This window comes from Saimiri boliviensis, chromosome 20, assembly GCF_048565385.1.
Source record: "Saimiri boliviensis isolate mSaiBol1 chromosome 20, mSaiBol1.pri, whole genome shotgun sequence".
Lineage (NCBI taxonomy): Eukaryota > Metazoa > Chordata > Mammalia > Primates > Cebidae > Saimiri > Saimiri boliviensis.
The window spans coordinates 13,240,186-13,262,600 of record NC_133468.1 but is presented as its reverse complement, the minus strand read 5'-3'; the positions used below and the strand labels follow the sequence as shown (position 1 = coordinate 13,262,600).

The following is a 22,415-nucleotide window of genomic DNA, read 5'->3' as shown; positions in this document are numbered from 1 at the left end:
TTTTAAAAATGCCACAGGATTTAGGATCTCTGGTGGTGAAGTCCAGGGCAACTACTAGTCTAAATGGTACCTGAGCTGGAATAGCGACCCAGATTCCTGTGTATTGCCAAATTTAAATGTGTTGGCTGCAGAATCCCATCATAACTTCTGAGAGTTCTGCACTATCAGGAACTCTGATCTCTTACTGTTACTGAGGTGCTATAACTCACTTTCCAACTCAGGTTCTTTCCAGCACAAGGCCTGAGTGTTGAAACATCAAGCTGGGCTGTCTTTCAAAGTGGGCTTGGCCAAAGTAGACTATGCCAGTCTTGGCAGCCCACCTCTCAATGCAGCAAAAAACTGAACTGCACCTCCTGGTATGTAATGGCTGAGACACATCAAGTCCCCTGTTTCTTTGTAGTCTAAGGGTCAGAAAAGTGACTTTCAAAGCAGAATCTTCCAATTAGGCTGTTTGATGCATCTTTGGTGTATCTAGGAAAATACATTTCCTGTTCCTATCTCAGGGTACCCAGATGGTAAACAATACTCTTCCTGTCATCTTCATCACTACACCCTTGACTTCTGTGACATTGCAAAGAACAATACTAATCCTTGTTTTTCCTCCTCTACCTAGAATTTCTACAAAGATAACAACAGGGAGGAGATGTACATACGGTAAGATTTATGTTTTCTAAAATCCAGACCTGCTGTGTCACTTTCCTGCTTATTATCCATCGATGGCTCCCTGCTGCCTTCAGGATGAAATTTAAACTTCCCTTCTTGACATTTAGGCCCTCTGTGTTCTGATTCCTGTCAATTTCTCCAGATTCAACTGCTTTCATTCTCCCACAGCCAGCCCTGTTAAACCACGTGAAATTTTTTGGCCATCCACGCTGTCCTATTAATCCCACAGATCATACTTTCCTTAAGAGTAAATACTTTGTGGTTTGAGCTCTTAAGCTGCATTTGCATTGTTGCAGGGTTGACCTTGGATAAATTGCTGTGAAGCCCTAGTCCAGGCATGTAGCAAGACCATTGGCTAGCCCAGTTGTGAAGGGGAAAAAATATTAAGATGCATGATGTCTGCATCTTTGTAGGCATTTAAATGATATTATTTGAATATATCATGAAGGGATTTTTTTGGGGGGGACATTAGCCTGGAGCAAAGAACTCCTTTGCCAATTTTTCTCAGAATCTCATATTTTTTCCTGCATTTTTTTATATGATTGTTACTTTTATTTATAATAAAAATATATATTTATTACAAAACAAAAACTCATAAATTACAAGCAACACAAAAAATGAAATAACTTTCCATAATCATCTATATTTCCAGACCTTTTTATATTTACATATACATTGAATTCTATGCATGCATATTTTTTGCAAAAATAGTTTTATATTACTCATAGTTTATTCTTTGCTTTTTCTAACTCGACAAGAATTCCATTTCAACAGATGTAAATCAACATCATATTTAATGAAATTATAACAATTTTTTCCAGAATATACCATCATTTATATAGCCAATTCTAGACTATTGAACATTTAGGTTGTTTCCAACTTTTTTCTACAATAAAGAGCACAACCACAAAATTCTCAGACATATACCTTTATGCACATCCTTATGAGGCTGGAACCTTTGAGGCAGAGTCAACCAGAAGATTGAGGAGCAAGGTATTTATGGGGCTTTTGTCACATTCTGTCAAAGGGCAGAGATTTCAAGTCTACACTCACTCTGCTATTACTGCAGATATATTTAGGTACCTAGTTTGGCATTACTCCAGAAATAGGAGCTATCATTTGGAGAAAAACTAATTTTATAGGTTGTCCTGGGTTTGGGATATTTGTTACATCGTTAGTCATACGTTAATGTAGCAGCACAAAGCTCTGGGGTGTGAAGGACCTAGGTCCTGCCTCGTTTTTTCTGTGGTCCTGGGTAAATTCCTTAAATAACTCAGTCTTTCTGAGTTGAGGTTTCCCTACCTGTAGAATGTTTCCTCCCTACCTTCTGTTTTGAGGATGAAATGAAGTACTATAGGTAGTATGCCCGCCACATGGCTTCCTTCCTCCAACCTTGTTTCTCTCCTTCTCATCTTAGAAACACAGATGGCAAATCCCAGACCTCCACAAGCTTTGGAGATTTGAGGCCCACAGTAATCCAGGAAAACCATATTTGTCTAAACCAGACTGCAAACAGGGTATAGTCTGAAAATCTGTTCTGTTTGGCAGGCAGAATATTTAAAAACATTTTTAATTGGCTGCCAAAATTTAAAAATCTAGATATTTTACATGAAAATCAAAATGTCCTTTTTCTCCTGGGAAAACTCAGAAGGTGTGACAACACTGGGCCCTCATCCTATTCTGACGATTGCTAGCTGAACCGAGTGGTGGCAGCCATCCTAGAGAGGGCTGGAGCACTGTAGTCACGACACCATCTCTATTCCCTATTCTATTTCTCCCCGTCTACCTCGCTCAAGCGCCTGCCATCTGGAGGTGTTTGAGTTTGGTATCCTTGGTTGAGGGATGTCTTCCTTTTTATTAGGGTGTCTTCTTCTGGGTTCTGTGGCAGATCATCAGACCCTTGAGTTTACAAAGAAGAGGAGACAGTGCCAAAGGAGGAGCTGAAAATGGCAGGGAAGCTCTCCCTGGGCTACTCTCCCCAGGTTTTTTGGACTCAGCCATCTCGGGGTCTGAGGCATAAAGGATGGGCAGGAGGAGATAAGGCAGAATAAAGCCATGTATGCACACAGAGGTGTTTCTAAATTCCAAGCTCTCTACATGGAGTCCATGGTTAACTCTGATTAGCAGAACATTAGGCCGGAGAAGAGTGGAAAAGCTATGTCTGTGAAAGCAGAAATCACTGAGCTTGAAATCTGCTTCTATCTATTTTTGGCTCTGGCTCTTTTAACCTAGATCTTAGTTTTCTCATCTTAATAGTGTTGTTGGAAGGACACATTGATAAAAATACGTGATAATAAAACACCCATTTGTTGAATGAATGAACGAATGAATGAACAAATGTTTCTGCCTGGGAAGCTCTCCCAACGCATCCCCTTCCCCTTCAGATGAACTGTTATGCCATAGGAACCTTTCTAGAAGCCCCTTTTCTCCCCACCTGGATAAAGCCTTCACTCTTAGTACCACAGCCCACTCCTTCACAACACACATCATCACTGTGTTCTTGCGGTTATGTATCTGATGATTTGATTCATGTCTGTCTCTTCTCCTAGACTCTAAATCCCAAACCATGAGAACAATGCCTGCTTTTGTCACTGTTCATCTCTAAGGCCTGGTACAGCCTGGATGCCCAGTACAGCTTTGCTGAATGAATAAGTGAATGAACAAAAGTTTGCCAGGGCATCCCAGCACACCAGCTGTCAAATCACTGCTGGGTGACCTTTCCTCACCTCAAAATCTTTGGCAGTCCCTACCCTGATTTCAGAAAGCCTACATTTGACCCACTGGCCCATTTTATGTGGCCAGAAATACTGAACATTAGCTTCTCCTTTGGTGAGCTTCGTGCAATAAACCTTTTTCCCAACAGGATTGTAAACCTGAGCATTGAGACGCTCATTGAGTGCAGATGCCCGAGAAACCCTGTGTTCCCTGGTGTGAGACAATGGGTCAGGGTGGAATGTTAGCACCATGGCAGGCATTCCCTGCCTTTCCTCTCACAGGAAGAAATCAGCATATCCCCTCACCACATTACTTAGAGTTGGGTTTAAATAAATCCTCCTAATGATATGCAGGTCACCAAAGCAGTGGTTCATTGCCTCTGGATTCTGTTTCCAATGGTGGCAGGAGAGAATGTTTTACAGAGAAATTTAGTTCACAGTGATAATAGATAAAAGCTGTTGCTGCTCAGTGCTGGCAACAGGCTAATCACTTTCAGTGCATACCTGCATTTTGTAGCAGTGATGTGAGCTGTTGCGTATTGAGCCTTTTGTAAGACACACATGGTCTCCTTGGCCCTTTATATGCCCAGTAACTTTATAGATAGGTTCTGTGAGTGTTGCCATTTTATAGATGAGCAAATAAGGTACAGAGAAGTTAATTCACTGCCCTTAATACCTATTATGGATCAGTTATCAAGAATTTTCCAAAGCATCCTTTCTTTCTCCTTGTTCCCATCCTCAGTACCCCTCCGTTATATTGCCATCTCATGGTTCATAACCGGGATCTCACTTTTCAAAGAAACAGGAAGTTAAAATGTGACTACAGTCAAATACCTAACTCCTCCTACTGACAGCTCAAGGTCTCTATATGAATATCTATTCTCCAGCCCCTACTTCCTTTTATTACTAAAAATGCACTTACTTACACCCAGAGACTCTGCAGAGAGGGGTAAGAACTGCCCCTTACAGCTGCTGTGGCTTGTTCATACTCTTGCAATGACACAGAGATTAGGCGTAGGGATCATGTCCTGACGCTTCTGTTTGTTAGCACGGAAATCCTGATAAATTGTCTCTCCTTCCTTTATTTCTCTTGTTTGTCATATTGCATTGGCCAGACTATTCTTTATCAAGTTGCATGTTAGCTGGGATGGCACCTAACTTGTCTAGGCCATCATTCTCTCATCTGAAAATAGCAATTCCTGAGACTCATCTCACAGCGTTTCCATGAAGATTAAGTAATCTAAGAAATTTAAAATACTTAGCATAGTACCTGGCATGCACTAAGTACCCAACACACACTAGGTTCTGTCATTATCACCTACACAAAGGGATGGTTATTCAGGGAGGAAGACTTTCTTGGGACCCGGAGAGGTGCCCAGTTGTTCTCTGGGCTCCTGCTTGTCCCTGCTGGGTGTCTCCTTGTTACTGCACTTGGTAGTTCAGCATATTTTCCCTCAAACAGATACCTGTACAAACTCCGCGATCTTCACCTGGACTGCGACAATTACACAGAGGCTGCCTACACACTCCTTCTCCACACCTGGCTTCTCAAGGTACTGTCACTTTGGGTGAAGGGTATTTATGCTGGGATCCTAACAGGGCCTCACAGCAAGTCGAAGAGTGAAAAAATTAAAAAAAGAAGAAGAATCCAAATAAATTTTGTTTTACCCTGTGTCCCTAAACTCTTGAGCTAGCAGGATACTTTTTGCACTGCTTCCCTATCACATGTGGTTTTGAGTGATCTTTACATTTAGCAACAACAACACCCCCTCCGAGATATGTTTTGCAGTTTTATATAATATCTAAACTGCTATTAACAGTAAATCATTGGCATGCCCACTGAGTTGCATTCCTTCTTTCGAGAACTTAGCTGTAGCTGGGAAAAAAAATCAGAATGATTTCCTTTGGCTTTGGGAGAGCTGGGAGCATGTCTCTTAGGGGTTCAGAATAAATCCCTACAAACCACATGCACAGAGACAATAAAGAGTAAGATAAGTGCAAATCAACAAAACTCAGGAGACTTCACAAGTGGAAATGGCAGCCCAGTGTCTCTCTGACTGACCACTGGCACCCAGAGGGGACCGGGGGGGTAGCTAGCAGAGGGGAGGGTGTTTGCAGGGCTTCATCTCACTCCTAATCACTGTGGTTTTAATATTTCATATTCTCTCATTTGACTGTTTGGGGACTTGGGGCATTAGTGCTGCCTGGAAGGCAACCTCCAAATACCCTATTCATGCCTCAAAAGGGCAGCCTTCCCAGTGGTACCCCAGGTTTCCAGAAATGAGCTGAGTTTGAGACAGAAGGAGAGATGGAAAAGACAGGGTGTGGGGAGAGTGGTTCCTGCCTTTAATCCTGGGAAGACACCTGCTCCTGGCAGTCTCTCAGCCCTGTGTGACTTCCCGTGCCTTCTCTTCATAGTGGTCAGATGAACAGTGTGCATCGCAGGTCATGCAGACAGGCCAGCAGCATCCCCAGACACACCGGCAGCTCAAGGAGACACTCTATGAGACCATCATAGGCTACTTTGACAAAGGAAAGGTAATCTGTCCCTGCCCACTTCTCTCTGTGGGGACCCTGGCTACTGGAAGGATGGTTCTCTCCCATACCCTATATCCAGTCTATCTTCAGCTGTCAGGCATCCCTGCAAATCCTAACTCTGATCACTTCTCTCCATCTCCTCTCCATCTCCATTCCTTCCACCTCCATGTAAGGCACTGACATCACTCACCTGGGCACTGTGATGGATCCTAAATAATTTTTCTGCGTCCTCCACTACCCTCAACAGATCATCCTCCATATAGCAAATAGGATGATCATAAAACATAGGTTGGATTATGCCATTCCTCTGCCTGTAATTTCTCAACTGCTCCCCCAATCTACAATCCTTTCCATGGCCCACAAGACCCCACGCGAGCTGTGCCCTCTTATCATTCCATGCCTGCTGGGGTCTCTCTTGTTCACATGCTCTATGCCACACTCCTTTTAAACTCAGGGGCTTTGCACTTGCTTTTCCCAGCTGGAAGCATTCCTCCATCCTAGCTGCTCACTGGAAGGCTGGGCTTCATTCACATGTCACATGCTAAGGAAATCTTCCCTGACCACCACTAGACAAACGAGCAGCACCCCTGCCCCAAGTTACCCTTATGGTTTCTTCAGAGCACTTGTTCCCATGAGACATCATCTTGTTCATTTTCTTTTCACTTGTTTATTCTCTGGCTCCCTAATTTAAAATGCCATGAAAGCAGACACTTGGCTTATTCACTGCTAAAAGCCCAGTGACTAGGCTAGAACACAGAACGTAGGACATAGTCCCCAATGAATATGTAGGCCTGTATCCTAAGCTCTGTTCCAGTCACTGGGCACTCATAAATGAATAAACTGAATGGATGAATGACATGCAGTGTCATCCTTGGTCTTTAAACGGCAAGGATGCTTGGTTGGGTTTGGTCAGGAGGTTGGCCAGACCAGCTGCTGCCCAGCTCCAGCTTCTAGTGGACCTTCAGGAAGTACCAGCCCTCAAACTGCCATGCACCCTATAGAAAACGTTGCTCAGTGGTCACATGCGCAAGCTCTGGGGCCAGATGGCCCAGCTGCAATCCTTGCTTCTCTACCACCTACCCTTTCCTTGACCTAAGAGACTCCAATTCCCCATCCATAACAATGAGGTACTAATAGTACCTTCTTTCTAGTGTACTATGAAAATTGAGTGAGAAAATGCATGCAGAGCACCTGGCATAGGACCTAGTGTGTAGTAATAGCTGGTGAAATGTCAGTAATCGACACCATTACCCTACTCCCCAACTTCCTCTCAAGCCTTTCTTGAGTCCTCTGGCCTACCTGCAGCCCGCTCTCTCCTCTTCATTGCAAGACCTCTTACAGTTCATCGGGATATAAGTCGGCACTTAATTTGGGCTTGTCCTGTCACTGCAGTTTATTGCATCTGTCTTAATCGGATCCCTCCACCTTCTCTGGAAAGACAAAATGAGATAATGTCTGTGGAAGGGCTTATAAATTCCCAAGGCTCAAGCAGTTGGAGAGCACTGTTTTCATAATTTACAATTATAAGCCTCTTGAGGGCAGAGATGCTGCCATCCCTTGAACCTCCTGCCCTGCTGGGTGTCGGGTCAGAGCTTACTATTTGTTATCAGCCGACTAGGTAGCTTGCAGTGTGACAGCCCAAAAGTACGTGTTGAGCTTTGTCCTCAGTAAGATACGCGGTTCAGCCCATTCTGTGCTGAGCAGAGAGGAAAAAGGCATGCTCCCCAACCTCCAAGAACTTACTGTCTAGTGGGCAAAACAGACATGCCAATAGTAATATTTTTGCATTGACCTTTGGCATTATGCAATAATGGGAAAAAAGGCAAGGGGTCGGGGTGGTGCCAAAATACTTTGGGAGCAGAGAGGAGGGGGCAGATGGATACGGCTTACCCTGAAAGTCACTGTGATGGAAGCTTCTAGAAGGAAGCCCAAACTCCTCAGCACACCCTCAGCTTTCCTTCCCCACACCTCCTCAGGGAGACTCATTGCTCCAGGCATACACGCTAGCTTTCTGTTCCGTAAGTTTGTCTTGCCATCACCTGATGGACTCCTCTAAATTCCTCAAAGCCAAACGATTTCATCTATTGATATATATGCTTTGTCCACTTATGTTCCATCAGAGTAGAGTCTGTGTCTTGTCCATCTTTGTATCATTACTGCACACCACACCACGCCCAGAACCCACCATGTGCCTAGTAATGAATGTGTAAGACTCAGAGAAATCGGTGACTGTCAGAGGTCTCAGGGGCCACATAGGTGGAACTGGGAGGAAATCCTAGGTACCTGACTTCCTGCCCCACCTCTTCCCTGATTACAAGTGATCTTGTAATTCATGGGGAGAGCACTTCTTTTCCCTGTTCATATTACAGTGAGAAGTAGACAAGACCTATACTTGAGCCCAACAGTCACCTGGCCCAGCCCAGGGGGATTACCTCAACCTCTGGTTCAGGATGAAGAGAAAACCCCAGCCTGGCCCGTACACTTGGTTCCTCCTAGCACATAAAGCATTTTTATGCTGCTTGCTAAGCTGTCCGTGGGTTTACAGCCGTGGCTTCTCCACTCGGCACTTGGTTTTATTTATTTTTATGCTTGGATGCAGAGAGAGCACTTCTGCTACACAGCTCGCACTGCATTTTGGCAACCTCCCCTCTCTCCTCCTCCTGCCTCCCCCAGCGTCTCCATTTAGGTGCATTTTCCATTTTAAACTGAAGGTGAAATGTAGTGGGTATCCCTTGAGATTGCCAGCCTCCAGTCCGCCCTGCACCCCCCTGACTCTGCAGAGGTTCCTGACCTCCTTCGGTCTCAAGAGAGTGAGGTGATCTATTGACTGTTGTCTAAGACAGAGCAGAGAAGTGTCCACTATATCCGGGGTTTGCTTGTTTACAATCTTTTCTCTTAAGATGGAGAAGACCTACTATTAAAAAAAAAGTCTTGTTCTCTGAATATTCTAGCACCACCCCATTTCCACCTCTATGCTACCTGACTCTTTACTCTCACACATCAAATAAGCCCATTTAAAAGAGATGGGATTGGCAGAGTGGAAGACTTCCAGGACTGAATATCAGGAGAACTGGGGCCTGGCCCCAACTTTGCCCCAAGAAACTCTGACCTTGGACCGCCTTGTTCACTTCTCCATGAACCATTTCTCCTTGGAAAAGAGGGCAACACCGCCCTGAGGAGGCTGAGGGAATCAAAGGTTTCATTCACTAAACACGAACATGTGGGAGGCAGGGACTGCAGAGTAAGGCCTTGGAGACACACAAGGGGGCTTGTGTCCTGATTCTGCTTCCAGTGAAGCATCTGACCTGGGGTGGGCTGCTGAGCCTCCCTGAGCCTGTCTCTCACCAGGAAGATGCTCTCAGTTACCTCTCCGAGTGGTTGTCAAGAATCAGAGAGCACATAAATGAAGGGTTTAGCCTCGTCTGTGCCTACTCGATTATTTATCAAGAAACTCGGGTTAGAGGCCAGAGGAAGGTTGTCCTCTCTGGGAAGCCCCCCGGCCCCCCTCTGTATGGGGGATGGGTCCCAGTCAGAGCGAGGTTTCCACTCAGTCCCAGGAAGCCCAGCTAAGCCTGGGTCCCTTCCTCGGAAAAGACTCTGCAAACCTGGAGGTGCTGCCTAACCTTTGTCCCTGTGACCTTCCTGTAGATGTGGGAAGAGGCCATCAGCCTGTGCAAGGAGCTGGCGGAACAATACGAGATGGAGATCTTTGACTATGAACTGCTCAGCCAGAATCTGGTAAGGCATCCCCTGGGGAAGGCTGAATGGCCTGCAGGCTGGGTGCTCAAGGCCTCAGCTCACCCCAGATCCTGGGTAGAGGGGAATGAGGGCCAGGTAGGATTAGGGAAATAGAAAATGAATGGAAGTGGGACCTGAACGAGGCTGTACTGAGCATTTCCTTCCCGTTGGGAATATTCCCAAAGAGAGATGTTCTGGAGAAATGCTTCAGGGACAGCTTCTCGGAGGGAGCATTCAGTACCTGCATGAGGCTGCGACTGCCGCTGCTGCCGCAGCCCCAATAAACACTGTGCTACATTTGCAGTAAAAGTTCCACAAATCACTAAACCAATTAAATAAAAACACAAATTTGTGCTTTCTGATTAACAGATAAATCTCATTAAAATGCTCCCCATCTGGCTATTCCCATTAGCATCTCGATGCTCAGGATTTGGTGGGGGAAGTGTGGAGAGTGAGGGAAGCCAGCCTAGCCCATCCTGCCTGTACTGCAGAAGCCTAGGTTTGGCGGGGAGTTGGACTCTGCAGGGAAATGCAGAGCTTTTTGACTGCTTCCCTCCTGCCCACACTCCCCACGTATTTTCCGGCTGCCTGAGCAGCAGGACCCCAGGGACCCCTCTTAGCCCATTTAGAGAGGCCAGGCCAGTGACTTACAGAGCCAGAATGTTAAGAGAGGATTGATAGTTTTTGTCGGGGGGAAGGTATGGTCATCTTGTTACAAACAACTGAGCTGTTAACTGTTTTCACTGTTTGCAAGATATTACACAAACACACACACATGTGCTTGCACCAAGTGACACCTGATATCTGTCCCCCGTGTACCTCTACATAAGATGTTTGCTAATGCCTATGCCCAAGACAGACAGACAGACACACACACACACACACACACACACACACACACACAGGATACAGGATACATTCAGGCACACACTAATGTATGTGCACACGCCTGCACAGAGTCCACATCACACAGGCATTTGTCTAGATCAACATACATCTTCCAGGTTGTATCAAATTGAAGATGCAAATTGATCATGAAATGTATCATTCTTTTTATTGTGCCATGTCGTGATTCCTTTAGGACCAGCTGCAGTTATAAGATGACATTAGGTGTAAAGTAAGATTCGGACTATTTCCAGAGATGTTAAAATATGAAAAATACACACCTCTTAGAATAGATGAAATGTCTTAGGTATACATACACAGAAAAACATTTATATGTCGGGGCATTTATTTATTCCTGTAGCCTCACAAATCCATGCTCAAGCATGCATGGAGGTGGGAGCAGAGATGCCATGATGGGAACCCTGGATGTAGCTGACTGTGTTCAGCTCCATGCTTACTGGCTGCTTTAGGAGACACCATTTCTTTATCTGCAAAATGGAGATACTCATGGGATTATTACAAGGATGATTCAAGTAACCACACTAGTGTAGGTAGAGTGATTACCGCAGTCCCTGGTATACTGTAAATATAGCTATTACTATTGTGATTTTAGACATAGCACAGATACGCAAATATGTACACACAGCTCGTTGGTTCTGGTGTAATGATAGTGTCTTCACTGTGGCCTCTTTGAGTTGAATGTGCCTTTGATACACATCTGTACTGCAGCAAGCCTTGTTTTCTTCTTTTAGATCCAGCAGGCAAAATTCTATGAGAGCATCATGAAAATCCTCAGGCCCAAACCAGACTACTTTGCTGTTGGGTACTATGGCCAGGGATTCCCCTCCTTCCTGCGGGTGAGTTTGGGGGTGACTTGGACAACAGGCGAGGGCCCCAGGGCCTTGGCATCTCAGCAATCCCTCTCTGCTTTGAGGATGTGCTCGTGCTCAGAGCAGTGCTCTTCTCTGTTTGAGCGCTGCCCCCATCCCCAGGAGACTCCCCAGTCAATCCCTAACACCTAATCACCAGCAATTCTCATCACTATGTTTCTGTAACTACACAGCAACTATAGCTGTCTCGTGAGGTAGTGAGTTCCCCATCGCAGGAATGAGCTGTTCAAAGAGAGGCTGGAAGATGTTTTCTGGCAAGAGGTTTGCTGCCAGGAGTTACTGTAGAGCAGTTGTTCTCTGAACTTTTGATTTCAGAACCTTCTTTCTCTCTTAAAAATTATTAAGGACCCTGGCGGGGCGTGGTGGCTCAAGCCTGTAATCCCAGCAATTTGGGAGGCCGAGGCAGGCAAATCATGAAGTCAGGAGTTTGAGACCAGCCTGACCAACATGGTAAAACCCCGTCTTTATTAAAAATATAAAAATAGCTGGGTGTGGTGGCACATGGCTGTAATTTCAGGTACTCAGGAGGCTGAGGCAGGGGAATTGCTTGAACCCGGGAGGCGGAGGTTGCAGTGAGCTGAGATTGTGCTACTGCACTCCAGCCAGGGTGACAGAACAAGACTTTATCTCAAAAAAAAAAAAAAAAAAAAAAATTACTGAGAATCCCAAAGAACAGGTGTGTTATAGACAGTCTCTATCTACATCTACCATGTGAGAAATTAAAACTAAGAAAATGTTTTTAAAAGTGTTCATTTAATTGAAAATAACAATATTGGGCCAGGAATAACAGTGGCTTATGCCTGTAATCCCAGTATATTGGGAGGCTGAGGTGGGCAGATCACTTGAGCTCAGGAGTTTGAGACTAGCCTGGGTAACACAGTGAAGCCCTATCTCTACAAAAAAATATGAATATTAGCTGGGTGTGGTAATGCGCACCTGTATTCCCAGTTATTTGGGGGCCTGAGACAAGAGGATCACTTGAACCCAGGAGATTGAGGCTACATACAGTGAGTCATGATGGGGCCACTGCACACCATCCAGCCTGGGTGACAAAGAGAGACCCTGTCTCAACAAATAAGTAACATTTTAAAAATAAAAATAGCCATAATAAATCCATTGCATGTTAACATAAACTGCAATTGTAGGAAAAATAGCTCTATTTTCCAATAAAAAAAAATCAGTGAAAATCATGCAATTGCTTCATATTTCTGCAAATCTCTTTAACGTCTGACTTAAGACATATAGATTCTCATTTCTGCTTCTGCAGTCTGTTGTGATCACACATCATGCAGCCTCGGAAGGCTCCATCATACGCTCATGGGAGAATGGGAATGAAAAGGATAAATAACAGCTTTCATGTGATTGTGAAAACAGTGTGATCTTGTGGTTCCTGAGAGGGTCTTGGGAACCCCAAGCATCCCTGAAGCACAGTTTCTGAACTGCTGCGGTAGTGGTTTATTTACCCATCTTGTAGCAAATTGGATTTGGTCACTAGTAGGCTTCCTTCAGTCTGTGAGTCTGTGGTTCAGTTCTGGGGTGAGGAAGACAGAAAAGAAATGACAAATCTGGTCTCGAACCTCACTTGATTTAGTCTAGCCAAGGAGATAAGCCACTCACAGTTACTAATCAGCACTCAACGTGGAAGTGAGAGTGGGCCTACACGAGTGACTGCCACAAGCAGCAGAGAGGGGTGCGGGTTTCATGGATGAAGTAGAGCTGGCTTCCCAAACATGGCTGTACATCAGAGTCCCCTGCTTAACTTGTTGAAAGTGCAGACTCCTGGTTCCTACCCCCATAGATTCCATTGTAGCAGGTCTGGAGTGTGCCCTGGGAATCTGAATCTGTGAAAGTCTCCTAGGTGCCTTGGACGATCAGCAGGTTCGGAAGCACTGATATGTAGAGATAAATGATAGATGTGTGTTTGGGCAGAAGAACTTCGGGGCCGTTTGAAAGAGTATGAATGGCACAGATGTCTAGAGCAGGGTTTCTCAACTCAGCACGATTGATATTTTGGGCCTGATGATTCTTCATTGTAGGGCTGTGCTGTTCATCATAGGATGTCAGCAGCATCCCTAGCCTCTACCCTGCAGGTAATAGCAGCACCCCCCACTTCCAGTTGTGACAACCAAAAAATGTTTCCAGACACTGCCAGTGTCCCTTGCAGGACAAAATCACCCTTCGTTGAGAACCACTGGTCTATAAGAGGCTAACATGGTCAGGAAGGGTAATGAGTGTGATTTCACAGGCTCAGAGCCAGAAGCCAGGTGATGATGAATATGAATGCTGAGCCCTTCCAGCCCATGGGTCCAGCCCACGTGGCCCATTACAGGCAAGGAGGAAATGTTGTAGGCATGTATATGGGAGAGAGGCTGTGATATAGTGAAACCTGAGTGAGTAATTATTCTGGAAGCTATATGTAGGGTGGTGAAAAGAAGAAAGTTCTTAGCATCCATGATCTTCCCGTCCTCTAGACCCAGACTCTTTAAAGCAGTGATGGCCTCCACTAGGTCAGTGAGTTGAGCCTTTCCTTCCCCTGTGGGAAAACCAAGAGGAGGGTGATGCCCTGGAGGTGCCCACAGCCCATGCTCAGCTTTGGGTTCAGCTTTGCTTGGCCTCTTTCTTCAAACCTGGGTCCCAGAATCTCTAATGAACATCCTTTCTCTACAGAACAAAGTGTTCATCTACCGAGGGAAGGAGTATGAGCGAAGAGAAGATTTCCAGATGCAGCTGATGACCCAGTTCCCCAACGCGGAGAAGATGAACACCACCTCTGCCCCTGGAGATGATGTGAAGAATGCCCCAGGCCAGTGTATCCTTGGAGAATGCTCTAGCCAAGGGGCCACACATGAGCAGCCCTGCCAGGGCTGCAGCTCACAAAGACCCGCCTTAGAGCTCAGAGCTGCTGCCAGAATCATTGCAGTGGTGTCATATTGCAGGAACATGCAACACATTCTTCGGATCCATGTTCTTGGGATCCTTTTCTGGACTCTTCATGACCCTGGTATCTCAAGCTCTGTTTGCTTTGGAAGATTCGTCTCAATTTGCCATTGTCTTTGGTGCTTTTTTAAAGTGCATGAATGTTACTAAAATGTCAGCCCTGTGAGGAAAGATGCTTGCTCTGGCTTACTCACTGTAGTAGTTAAGTCCCTATCTCCCATGGTGCCTGGTACAGAGTGACTCCCAGTAAATAATTGAGATGAGATCCAAAAAACCCATCTCAATACACTGTAAATGTTGCATGCATTGATTAAGTCACTCATTCATTCTTGCATTGCATACTCTCAAGCCCTGACTCTATGCTAAGCAAGGTCTAAGGGACTGGAGATTTTCGTTCGCAAAGTGGTCCTACATTCAGGGAGCTTACAGTTTAGCAAGTAAAAAAGATATTAAGCGACTAATTGCACTATTACATATTTATTTACAAAAATAGAATCTGTGCCTAGAGGAGGCCATGCTGAGTACTGTGGTTGGGAAAGGAAAGGTTTCCTTGAGGAAGGTGATGTTTGAGGTGACAAATAACCAAACCTTAGCAGCAAGTGGGGAAAATATCCCAGAGGGAAGGAAAGATGCTTGTGTGCAGAGGCCTTCGACAGGAATGAGCAGAGCAGGCTCCGTGAACAGAAATGACGCCACACTGCCATTAGCATAAAATCAAAACTGCTAAGCGAGGCCTGCGAGGCCATCGGTTATGACCTCTGCCTGCCTGTCCGATGTCATCACTGCCACCCCTTTCTCACGTCCCTCTGACCATAGTGGTCTTGTTTCTGTTCCTGCACTGTGCCCAGCTTGTTTCTGCCTCTGAGCATCCATCTTCTCTATTCCCTCTGCTTGGGATGCCCTTCCTCAGCTCCTTACATGACTAGCTCTCTCACCCATCAGATCCTAGCATGATGTCACCTTCTGGAAGAGGCCTGCCTGGATCTTTCTATTGTCTAGTGTGGCCTTTTCTGAGCTCTTCATGACCCTGGTATCCAAAGAAAAAAAGTTGTGTTTTCTTTGGAAAATCTGTCTCAATTTGCCATTATCCCTGGTGCTTTTAAAATGTATGTGAGCTGGAATGTCAGCTCCATGAGGGAAGACGGTTGCTCTGGCTTCCTCCCTGCAGTGAAGCCCCTATCTCCCTGGTGCCTGGTACAAAGTGACTCCCGGTAAATATTTGTTGATTAATAGAAATAAAAAGGCAACAACACAGAAAGAGGAAAGAAGAAAAGAGACAAACAGAGAAAGGGAGGAAGGAGGCAGAGAATAAGCCAGCTCATCTGGAGTACACAGTACACAGAAGTCACGTCAGATGATGCTGCAGTGTAGTGTAAGTGGGCGCCAATGCCGCCAAGCGTGGTGGTCAGTGGGCCAGCAGCCGATGCTGGGCAGCAGACAGGATGCACATGGCAGGGAGCCAAAAAACGCAGGGATAGGGATGACTGTTGAGCCAGGAAGCACATTAACTCAGCCTAGCTCCTGTCATGGCACCCTTTAGCGCAAATTAACTGACAGCCTCTAAAATGGGGTTGACAGGTTGCATGACTGGTCTGCTATACTCAAATCTAAATATTCTCTCTCTGGTGGTAAATACTCATCTGCAACCTTTTTGTTAATCTTGCCTGCCCTTGGTGCCTGCTCTACCATGGTTATTTGCAGGAGGAAATACAACTGGTAGTGGGCTGGGCTGGTTACAAATATGAATTTGGTTACAGGCGAGACACAGGATTAGTTCTAAGGACTTTCTAAGTGGACATCTGGGATTGAACAGCTCTGTGGCCCTTTAACATGAGGCTGGGAAGAGAGTTCATGCTCCTGGGACATGACATCTCCCTAGTTCACTGCCAGGAGGCAGGTGCAAAAGAAAAGAGGGAGGGCTAATATTTGCTAAACGTCCTTTTCATGGGACTGAGGGGTTTATATCCATATTTCTTTGAACCTCTTAAAATCCTATAAGGGAAATGTTAATTTTCCCTATTTCATGGAGAAGAAATATGTGGGACAGAGATATAAAGTGGTTTGCCTAAGGTTACAAAGCTAGTTAGTGGGTACTTCATCCCCACGATCTGTCTGTCTCAAAACCTCTGTTCTAGTACACCATCCTTTTTAAAAAGATTGATGAACAGCCTTCTCTTTATTAACTGTTTACCGTGTACTAGGCAATTGACATGCATTGTTGTTTCACCCTCCAATACTTCTACAAGTTAGGTATTATTGCTTTCTGCATTTTGCTAATAGGAAAATTGGGGCTCACAGAATTTAAGCAGCTTGCACAAGATCACAGCTAGGAAGTGATGGAGCTGGGATTTGAACTCGGGCCTGCTTTTTGACAAAATATTGAGTTCCTAATGTTCTCTTCTCTTGCCTTCACTGGTTAAAAAGCTGATAAGCAGTCTGAGAGGGTGACAGATCTCATATTTCCTCACTTAGGTATTCAAGTAGGGAATGACAATTAAAAGCCAAAGTATCTTTACAAGAAGTCAACAGTTGCCCAGAACTCTGGGGTCCCAGTTCCATGCATACATTCAGCATGTGGCATAACAACCTCGCCAGGCATCCTCCCAGCACAACTTCAGGGGATTTGTATCACGGGCTTCCCCAGGATGGGTTTGGATTCTCCTCTTGGACCAAGGCCAGTGGCTAAGATCAGTAAACATGACCTAGAATGTTTTCTAAAACAGGGGTCTGCAAACTTTTCTGAAAGGGATCAGATAGGCAATATTTCAGTCTTTGTGGCCCATGTAGTCTCTACCACAACTGCTCAACTCTGCTGTTGTGGGAGAGCAGCCACTGATAACCCAAAAATGCATGGGCGTTGCTGTGTTCCAGTGAAACCTATATAGACACTAAAATTTGAACTATCATTTTCACATCTCACAAAATATTCTTTTTCTCTCCATAGAAAATTTCTTAGCCTCTGGGCCTTACAAAAACAGGCAGTGAACCAGATTTGACTGTAGGGCCGTAGTTTGCCAACTCCTGCCCTAGACTTAATCCAGAGTGATTTTCTTCACAGAGCAAGCTGTTGGCCACATGGCTTAGAAAGAAAATGCTTATCGTGATGATCGTAGAAATACTTCCATTGAGATTCATTCATTCATGTTAAACATTGTCCTCTCTTATGAAGAGGTATCTTCTATTTAAGGCAGAAATAGGCTTCAGAAGTAAATCAGTGAAACCCCTTACATAGAGTAAGTTCATCAGAGAGAGGCAATTCAATTTAATTTGGAACTAGGTCTTGGACATATCTTATGTGTGAAAGAACCATAGCCTCTGCCATGAAGAAGTTCACAATCTGGGCAGGGGCTGGAGGGTGTGAGGTGGGCTGGGGGAAGGAGGAAGCCGACAGGGAGCTGGAGAGTGCATCCTTAGAGAAGCACAGACGAAGGCTGTGGAAAGCCAAAGGAAGGAAAACAACTTCTAACGGTGGGGTGAATTTTGTTTTCATGGACTGTGGTATTTGACATCTGTCCAAAGAGTTCACAAGAGAGGGATACTGATGAGGGAAAAGCTTCCAAGCAAAGGGAATAGGATCCATTGGATATCCAATGATGAAAAAATGGGCGAAGGCCATATTGGCCTATCTTTGAATGCCAGCCAGAGGAGTTATTGATTCCTTCATTGGCAGACATGTCAGGCCTAGGCGAAGATTTTTTGGAGTCATGGTGGTCCTTGGGTGGAATTGAGGGAGGAAAGACCTTGAATACCCAAATAAGAGATGTGGGTAAAGAAGAAGTGGAGGTAGGGAAAGGGAAGAGGGGGTCAGGGATAGGGCCAGTGACCACGGACTTTGGTCATTCAGTTTGCCATATTGTCAGCTTACAAGGACTAAAGACAGATCTGGAAAAGGCATGACAAGAGTCTGGCCCTCATAGTGCCTCTCCAATATCTCTGCTTGCTGCAGGCATTATTAATCCATCATGAGACTCTTTTCCACTGAGTCTGAACACAGCTTCTTACAATCCTGCCGCAGGCAGTTGCTTTCAAATTTTCAGAGTTGGAGTGCAAAATGACATTGATTTGCATATTCTATAGCAGTGCTTCTCACACGTTCGCATGCATATTTATCACCCAAGGATCTGTTGCAGATTCTGGCTCAGTCTGTCCTGAGATAGGCCAAAGAGTCTTCAATTCTAACAAACTCACAGGTCATGCTGATACTACTGGTCAGAGGGCCGTCTCTGAATAGCGAGTCCAGAATAAAAGAATTCTGAGCTAGAGTTAAGTTAAATACAAACCTGGATCTGTTCTGACAAGCTGTGTGACCTTCAACAAGTGGCCTGGCTTCTCTGACCTTGAAGGGGACAATTTAGGTTAATAATGCAACTCGGTGGAATTGAGGGGATCAAATGAGATCATGGGGAGATGTACTCTGGAATTGATTTGACAGCTTTTAATTCATTCAATGTATTATTGTTAATGATAATATAGCAGTGATGCTGATTAAACACCACTAGCCAACTCTGTTTGCAGGGTCTGAGCCCTGGGATGAGGTTGCAAGGTGACAGGTAGCACTGATAAGGACCTTAGTGACTAACTCGTCATCAGTGCCTCGTGGGCAGCCCACAACCCGAGGTTGATCATTCAGTAAAAATGTGGGCCCATAAAGTCTGGCCTAGAAGGTCTCAGTTAGGACCTGCTACACTTAGAACCATCCCTGCATCTGGCAGACATAAGTCCTTAACTACAGGGATTCCAGACATCCAGTGTTTCACTGTCCAGCCTGTCTTGGATGAACACCCCAGGTTCAAGAATAAGCCAGTGCCTGACCAGATTATAAAGTAAGACTCGTAGTCCACTGGGAAGAAGGATGGGGAAGAGAACCCACTGGGGTGACCAAACTGAGCTGGTGGCAGAACAGATCCAGTGACCTTCTAGTTCCTTCTGTGTCCCAGCCAGTTCGTTCCCCCTTTTCCTCTTCAGGCAAAGAATCAAAGCCCTCCAAGTGGCTGGGCTCTGCCCCTGCCAAGGCTGAAGCCGGAAAGGATGGGAGGGCCAGGGTTCTGGCTCGGCAAATCCTTAGCAAGCATAGAGCATTTGCTCAACTGGATGTGGTCAGCCTGCTGGTTGCTCAGGTTGATCTCAGAGTGACCCCAGGGAGTCCATAGCCAGAGTGTGGCTGGGCAAGTGATAGGCAGGCTGGAGACAGGGGACCTTGACCATGCTCCACACATGCTCCCAGAGGGACATCTCCTCAGCATTTGTGAAGGTTGTGCATTGACAATGGTGTGCTCAGGCTCTGATAAAGGGACACTAGAGGAAGTGAAGTGAAGTGATGATCAGATTGTAAGGTCACTGATGAGGCCACGAGGTGGGACACCAGTGGGACACAAGGCTGTATGCCTCCCAGCTGCTCAGCTCATTCCCCCGACTCCATGCCCAGGTTCTAATGGAGCACTTGAGTGTCTTAGAGTACATCCTCCCCTCTGGGTGGGACAGTCAGAAACAGGATGTGCTTTGCAAGATGAAGGACTCTTCAGAGAGAGGCAGTCCCTCCCAGCAGCCTCACAAAGTGCCACAGCAGAGCAGGTGGAGCCAAGGTTGGGTCTCAGCCTCCCCTCTCCTTCTCACCTTCTTGGTCAGGCACCCACGCTCGGGACAATAACCATGCAGCTAGCACCGTGTCCTGCTGGCCCTGATGTTAGAATCTCACCAAGGATTCAAGAAGACTGATTTTGGGGGGTTGCCGGAGACACCTAAAGAAATCCTTTAAGGATACCACTGGGAAATTAGGCTCAGACCTTAGCTCCATCAATGTTGGAATTCAATTGCCTGGATACTCTAGGGGTACTATGTTCTCAAAGGGGCATGAGACCAGTCTACCTTCTAAATTGCCTTGCCAGGAAAGCCTGTGCAAGAATCACTCTTATGGAGCTCAGAACACAGACCTTGATTTTAAATGCCACCACAAGGGACTCTGCCAGGCCTGAAGTTTACTGTAATGAGCCCCCTTGGACAGTGCAGGTTCAGATCAGGTGTCAGCAGGCAGACATGGCTACCAGGAGCCTCAGCCTCTTCCTGTCTTTCAGCTTCTACAAATCCAACTACGTGCAACGATTCCACTACTCCCGACCCGTGCGCAGGGGGACTGTAGATCCGGAGAATGAGTTTGCCGTGAGTATCTTCCCTACCCTTGATCATTCCCTAGGGCCACCTGGAGGAACCAGAGCATGCATCCGCCGGCCTCAGAATGGGAAGGAACTTGATCCAAAGCCAGAGAAAATAAAGCTAGCCTCCATGGATATGATGTCATCCATTCCCCGGTCTCTTCCATTAGGACCTGCGTCCTTAATTTTTGAGCTTTTTTTCCCTTTAATACAGAACCCCGGTCTCATGTCAGAGGCACCTTTTCAACCACAGGACATTCAGGCATTTCCCGCAGGTAGAAGGGTGTTGATAAAGTCAAACCTTCCAGCAAACACAGCAATTTGGTTATCACTGTCCTCTGAGTGCCCGTCTCCTCTGTGTGTGTCCAGCTAGAATTCAAACAAGACTAGAATAAGGAGGTGTCTCCAAATTCTCTTACCTCTTTGCCTTGGACTGTAATTCTTAATATTTTTGGAGCCACTGCCTCTTTGAGAATCTAATAAACACTGGGAACCCTTCCCCCAGAAAACAAACAGACACATTCAATATTACCTAAAAATTCTGTCTGCTAATCAACCCTGGTTAAAATTTACTTGGCCTAAGTCCAGGGAGAGCTTAAACTTTACGTTGGGAAAGAATTCTTAAGGGTAAGGTGAGAGCATTTCCTGGGCCTTGCAATATTTATTCTGCTTTCAGGTAGTGGGAGGCCTGGGGACCTGGCTGGGTTTCTGCCAAGCTTCTCCGGTACCCAGGTTTCATAAATGTGTTTGTCGCTTTCCTGCCCTTGCTATTCTCTGCCCGCGGACAGTCCATGTGGATTGAGAGAACGTCCTTCGTGACGGCATACAAGCTGCCGGGGATCTTGCGCTGGTTTGAGGTGGTGCACATGTCACAGGTGAGTCGGGGACATTCACAGCAGGGCCACCCCTCCTCTGATGGGCAGGGCACAGCCAATCTCAGAAGGCCCCTTTTGACTTTCAAAAGGGAACATGTTTTTGTTTGAAGCTGCTGTGTGAGTCCCAGAATTCCCATGCAGGCAGCATTCAGAATAGTGGCTTTCAGATTTTTTTTTTTTTTAAGCACCAGATAACCCTTTTTTTCCTTGCAAATGAAACTTTCCAGAGCCTCCAGTAATAAAATGATGAATGCGGAGCTTCTGTTGGGCGGGTGGGGTGTCACAGAGGTCCTGGAACACAATCTACTCCACTACCTGCTTATCACAGTACCCCCTTGGGGGTACCTGTGCAGTCTCCCAATATGAATCCATTTTATAGTTGGACAAACTGAGACTCAGAGGGGAGAAATCATTTGGCTAGAATCCAAATATTTGAACTCCCTTGTGCAGATAACACATATTTTGCTTCTCAGCACAGCTTAGGCTCTCCATGTCCTCAGACAGCTAAAGATCTTACAGTCCCCCAGATACAGAGGAAGGCTCAGTGTCATTATGAGGAAACCTTATAAATGTGGATATGTTAAGGATATCCTACTTATTCATTCAGAAAATACTTAATGTGTACCTAATGTGTTAGGCACTGTTTTAAGACCTAGAGATTCTGCAGTGTAGCTTCCATTCTAGTGGGAAAGACAGACCAAAAAGTCAAAGTAAATATATAATATGACAGATGGTGGTAACTGTGATGGAAAAAATTAAAGCAGAGAGGTGATAGATGAGGGATGACTGTTTTAAATAGGGCAATCAGAGAAAGCTTCCCTCTCCAATGGCTTTTGAGGAAAGGTCTGGAGGAAGTGAGGAAGGGGCCCATGCTTACGTTGAAGAGAGAGACATTCCAGCAGAGGGGACAGCAAGTGGAAAGGCCCTGGGGCCGGAACATGCTTGTGTCCAGATCAGAGCAAATGATGGTGAGTAGCAGTCGTCTGATACCAGATCACGTAGGACCTTGTAGACGACCGTAAAAAC

The 22,415-nt window shown here is 45.7% G+C and overlaps 1 protein-coding gene across 1 annotated transcript in view; it reads left to right on the top strand.

Moving 5' to 3' along the window:
- The window catches only part of DOCK2 (dedicator of cytokinesis 2), a 427,333-nt gene that overhangs the window by 381,524 nt on the left and 23,394 nt on the right, over positions 1-22,415 (top strand). Inside the window, 9 exon segments of the mRNA XM_003936169.4 lie at positions 614-654; positions 4,840-4,930; positions 5,796-5,915; positions 9,564-9,653; positions 11,291-11,395; positions 14,096-14,237; positions 19,107-19,188; positions 20,437-20,521; positions 21,303-21,389. Of these exon segments, the coding sequence (XP_003936218.2) occupies positions 614-654; positions 4,840-4,930; positions 5,796-5,915; positions 9,564-9,653; positions 11,291-11,395; positions 14,096-14,237; positions 19,107-19,188; positions 20,437-20,521; positions 21,303-21,389 (843 nt within the window).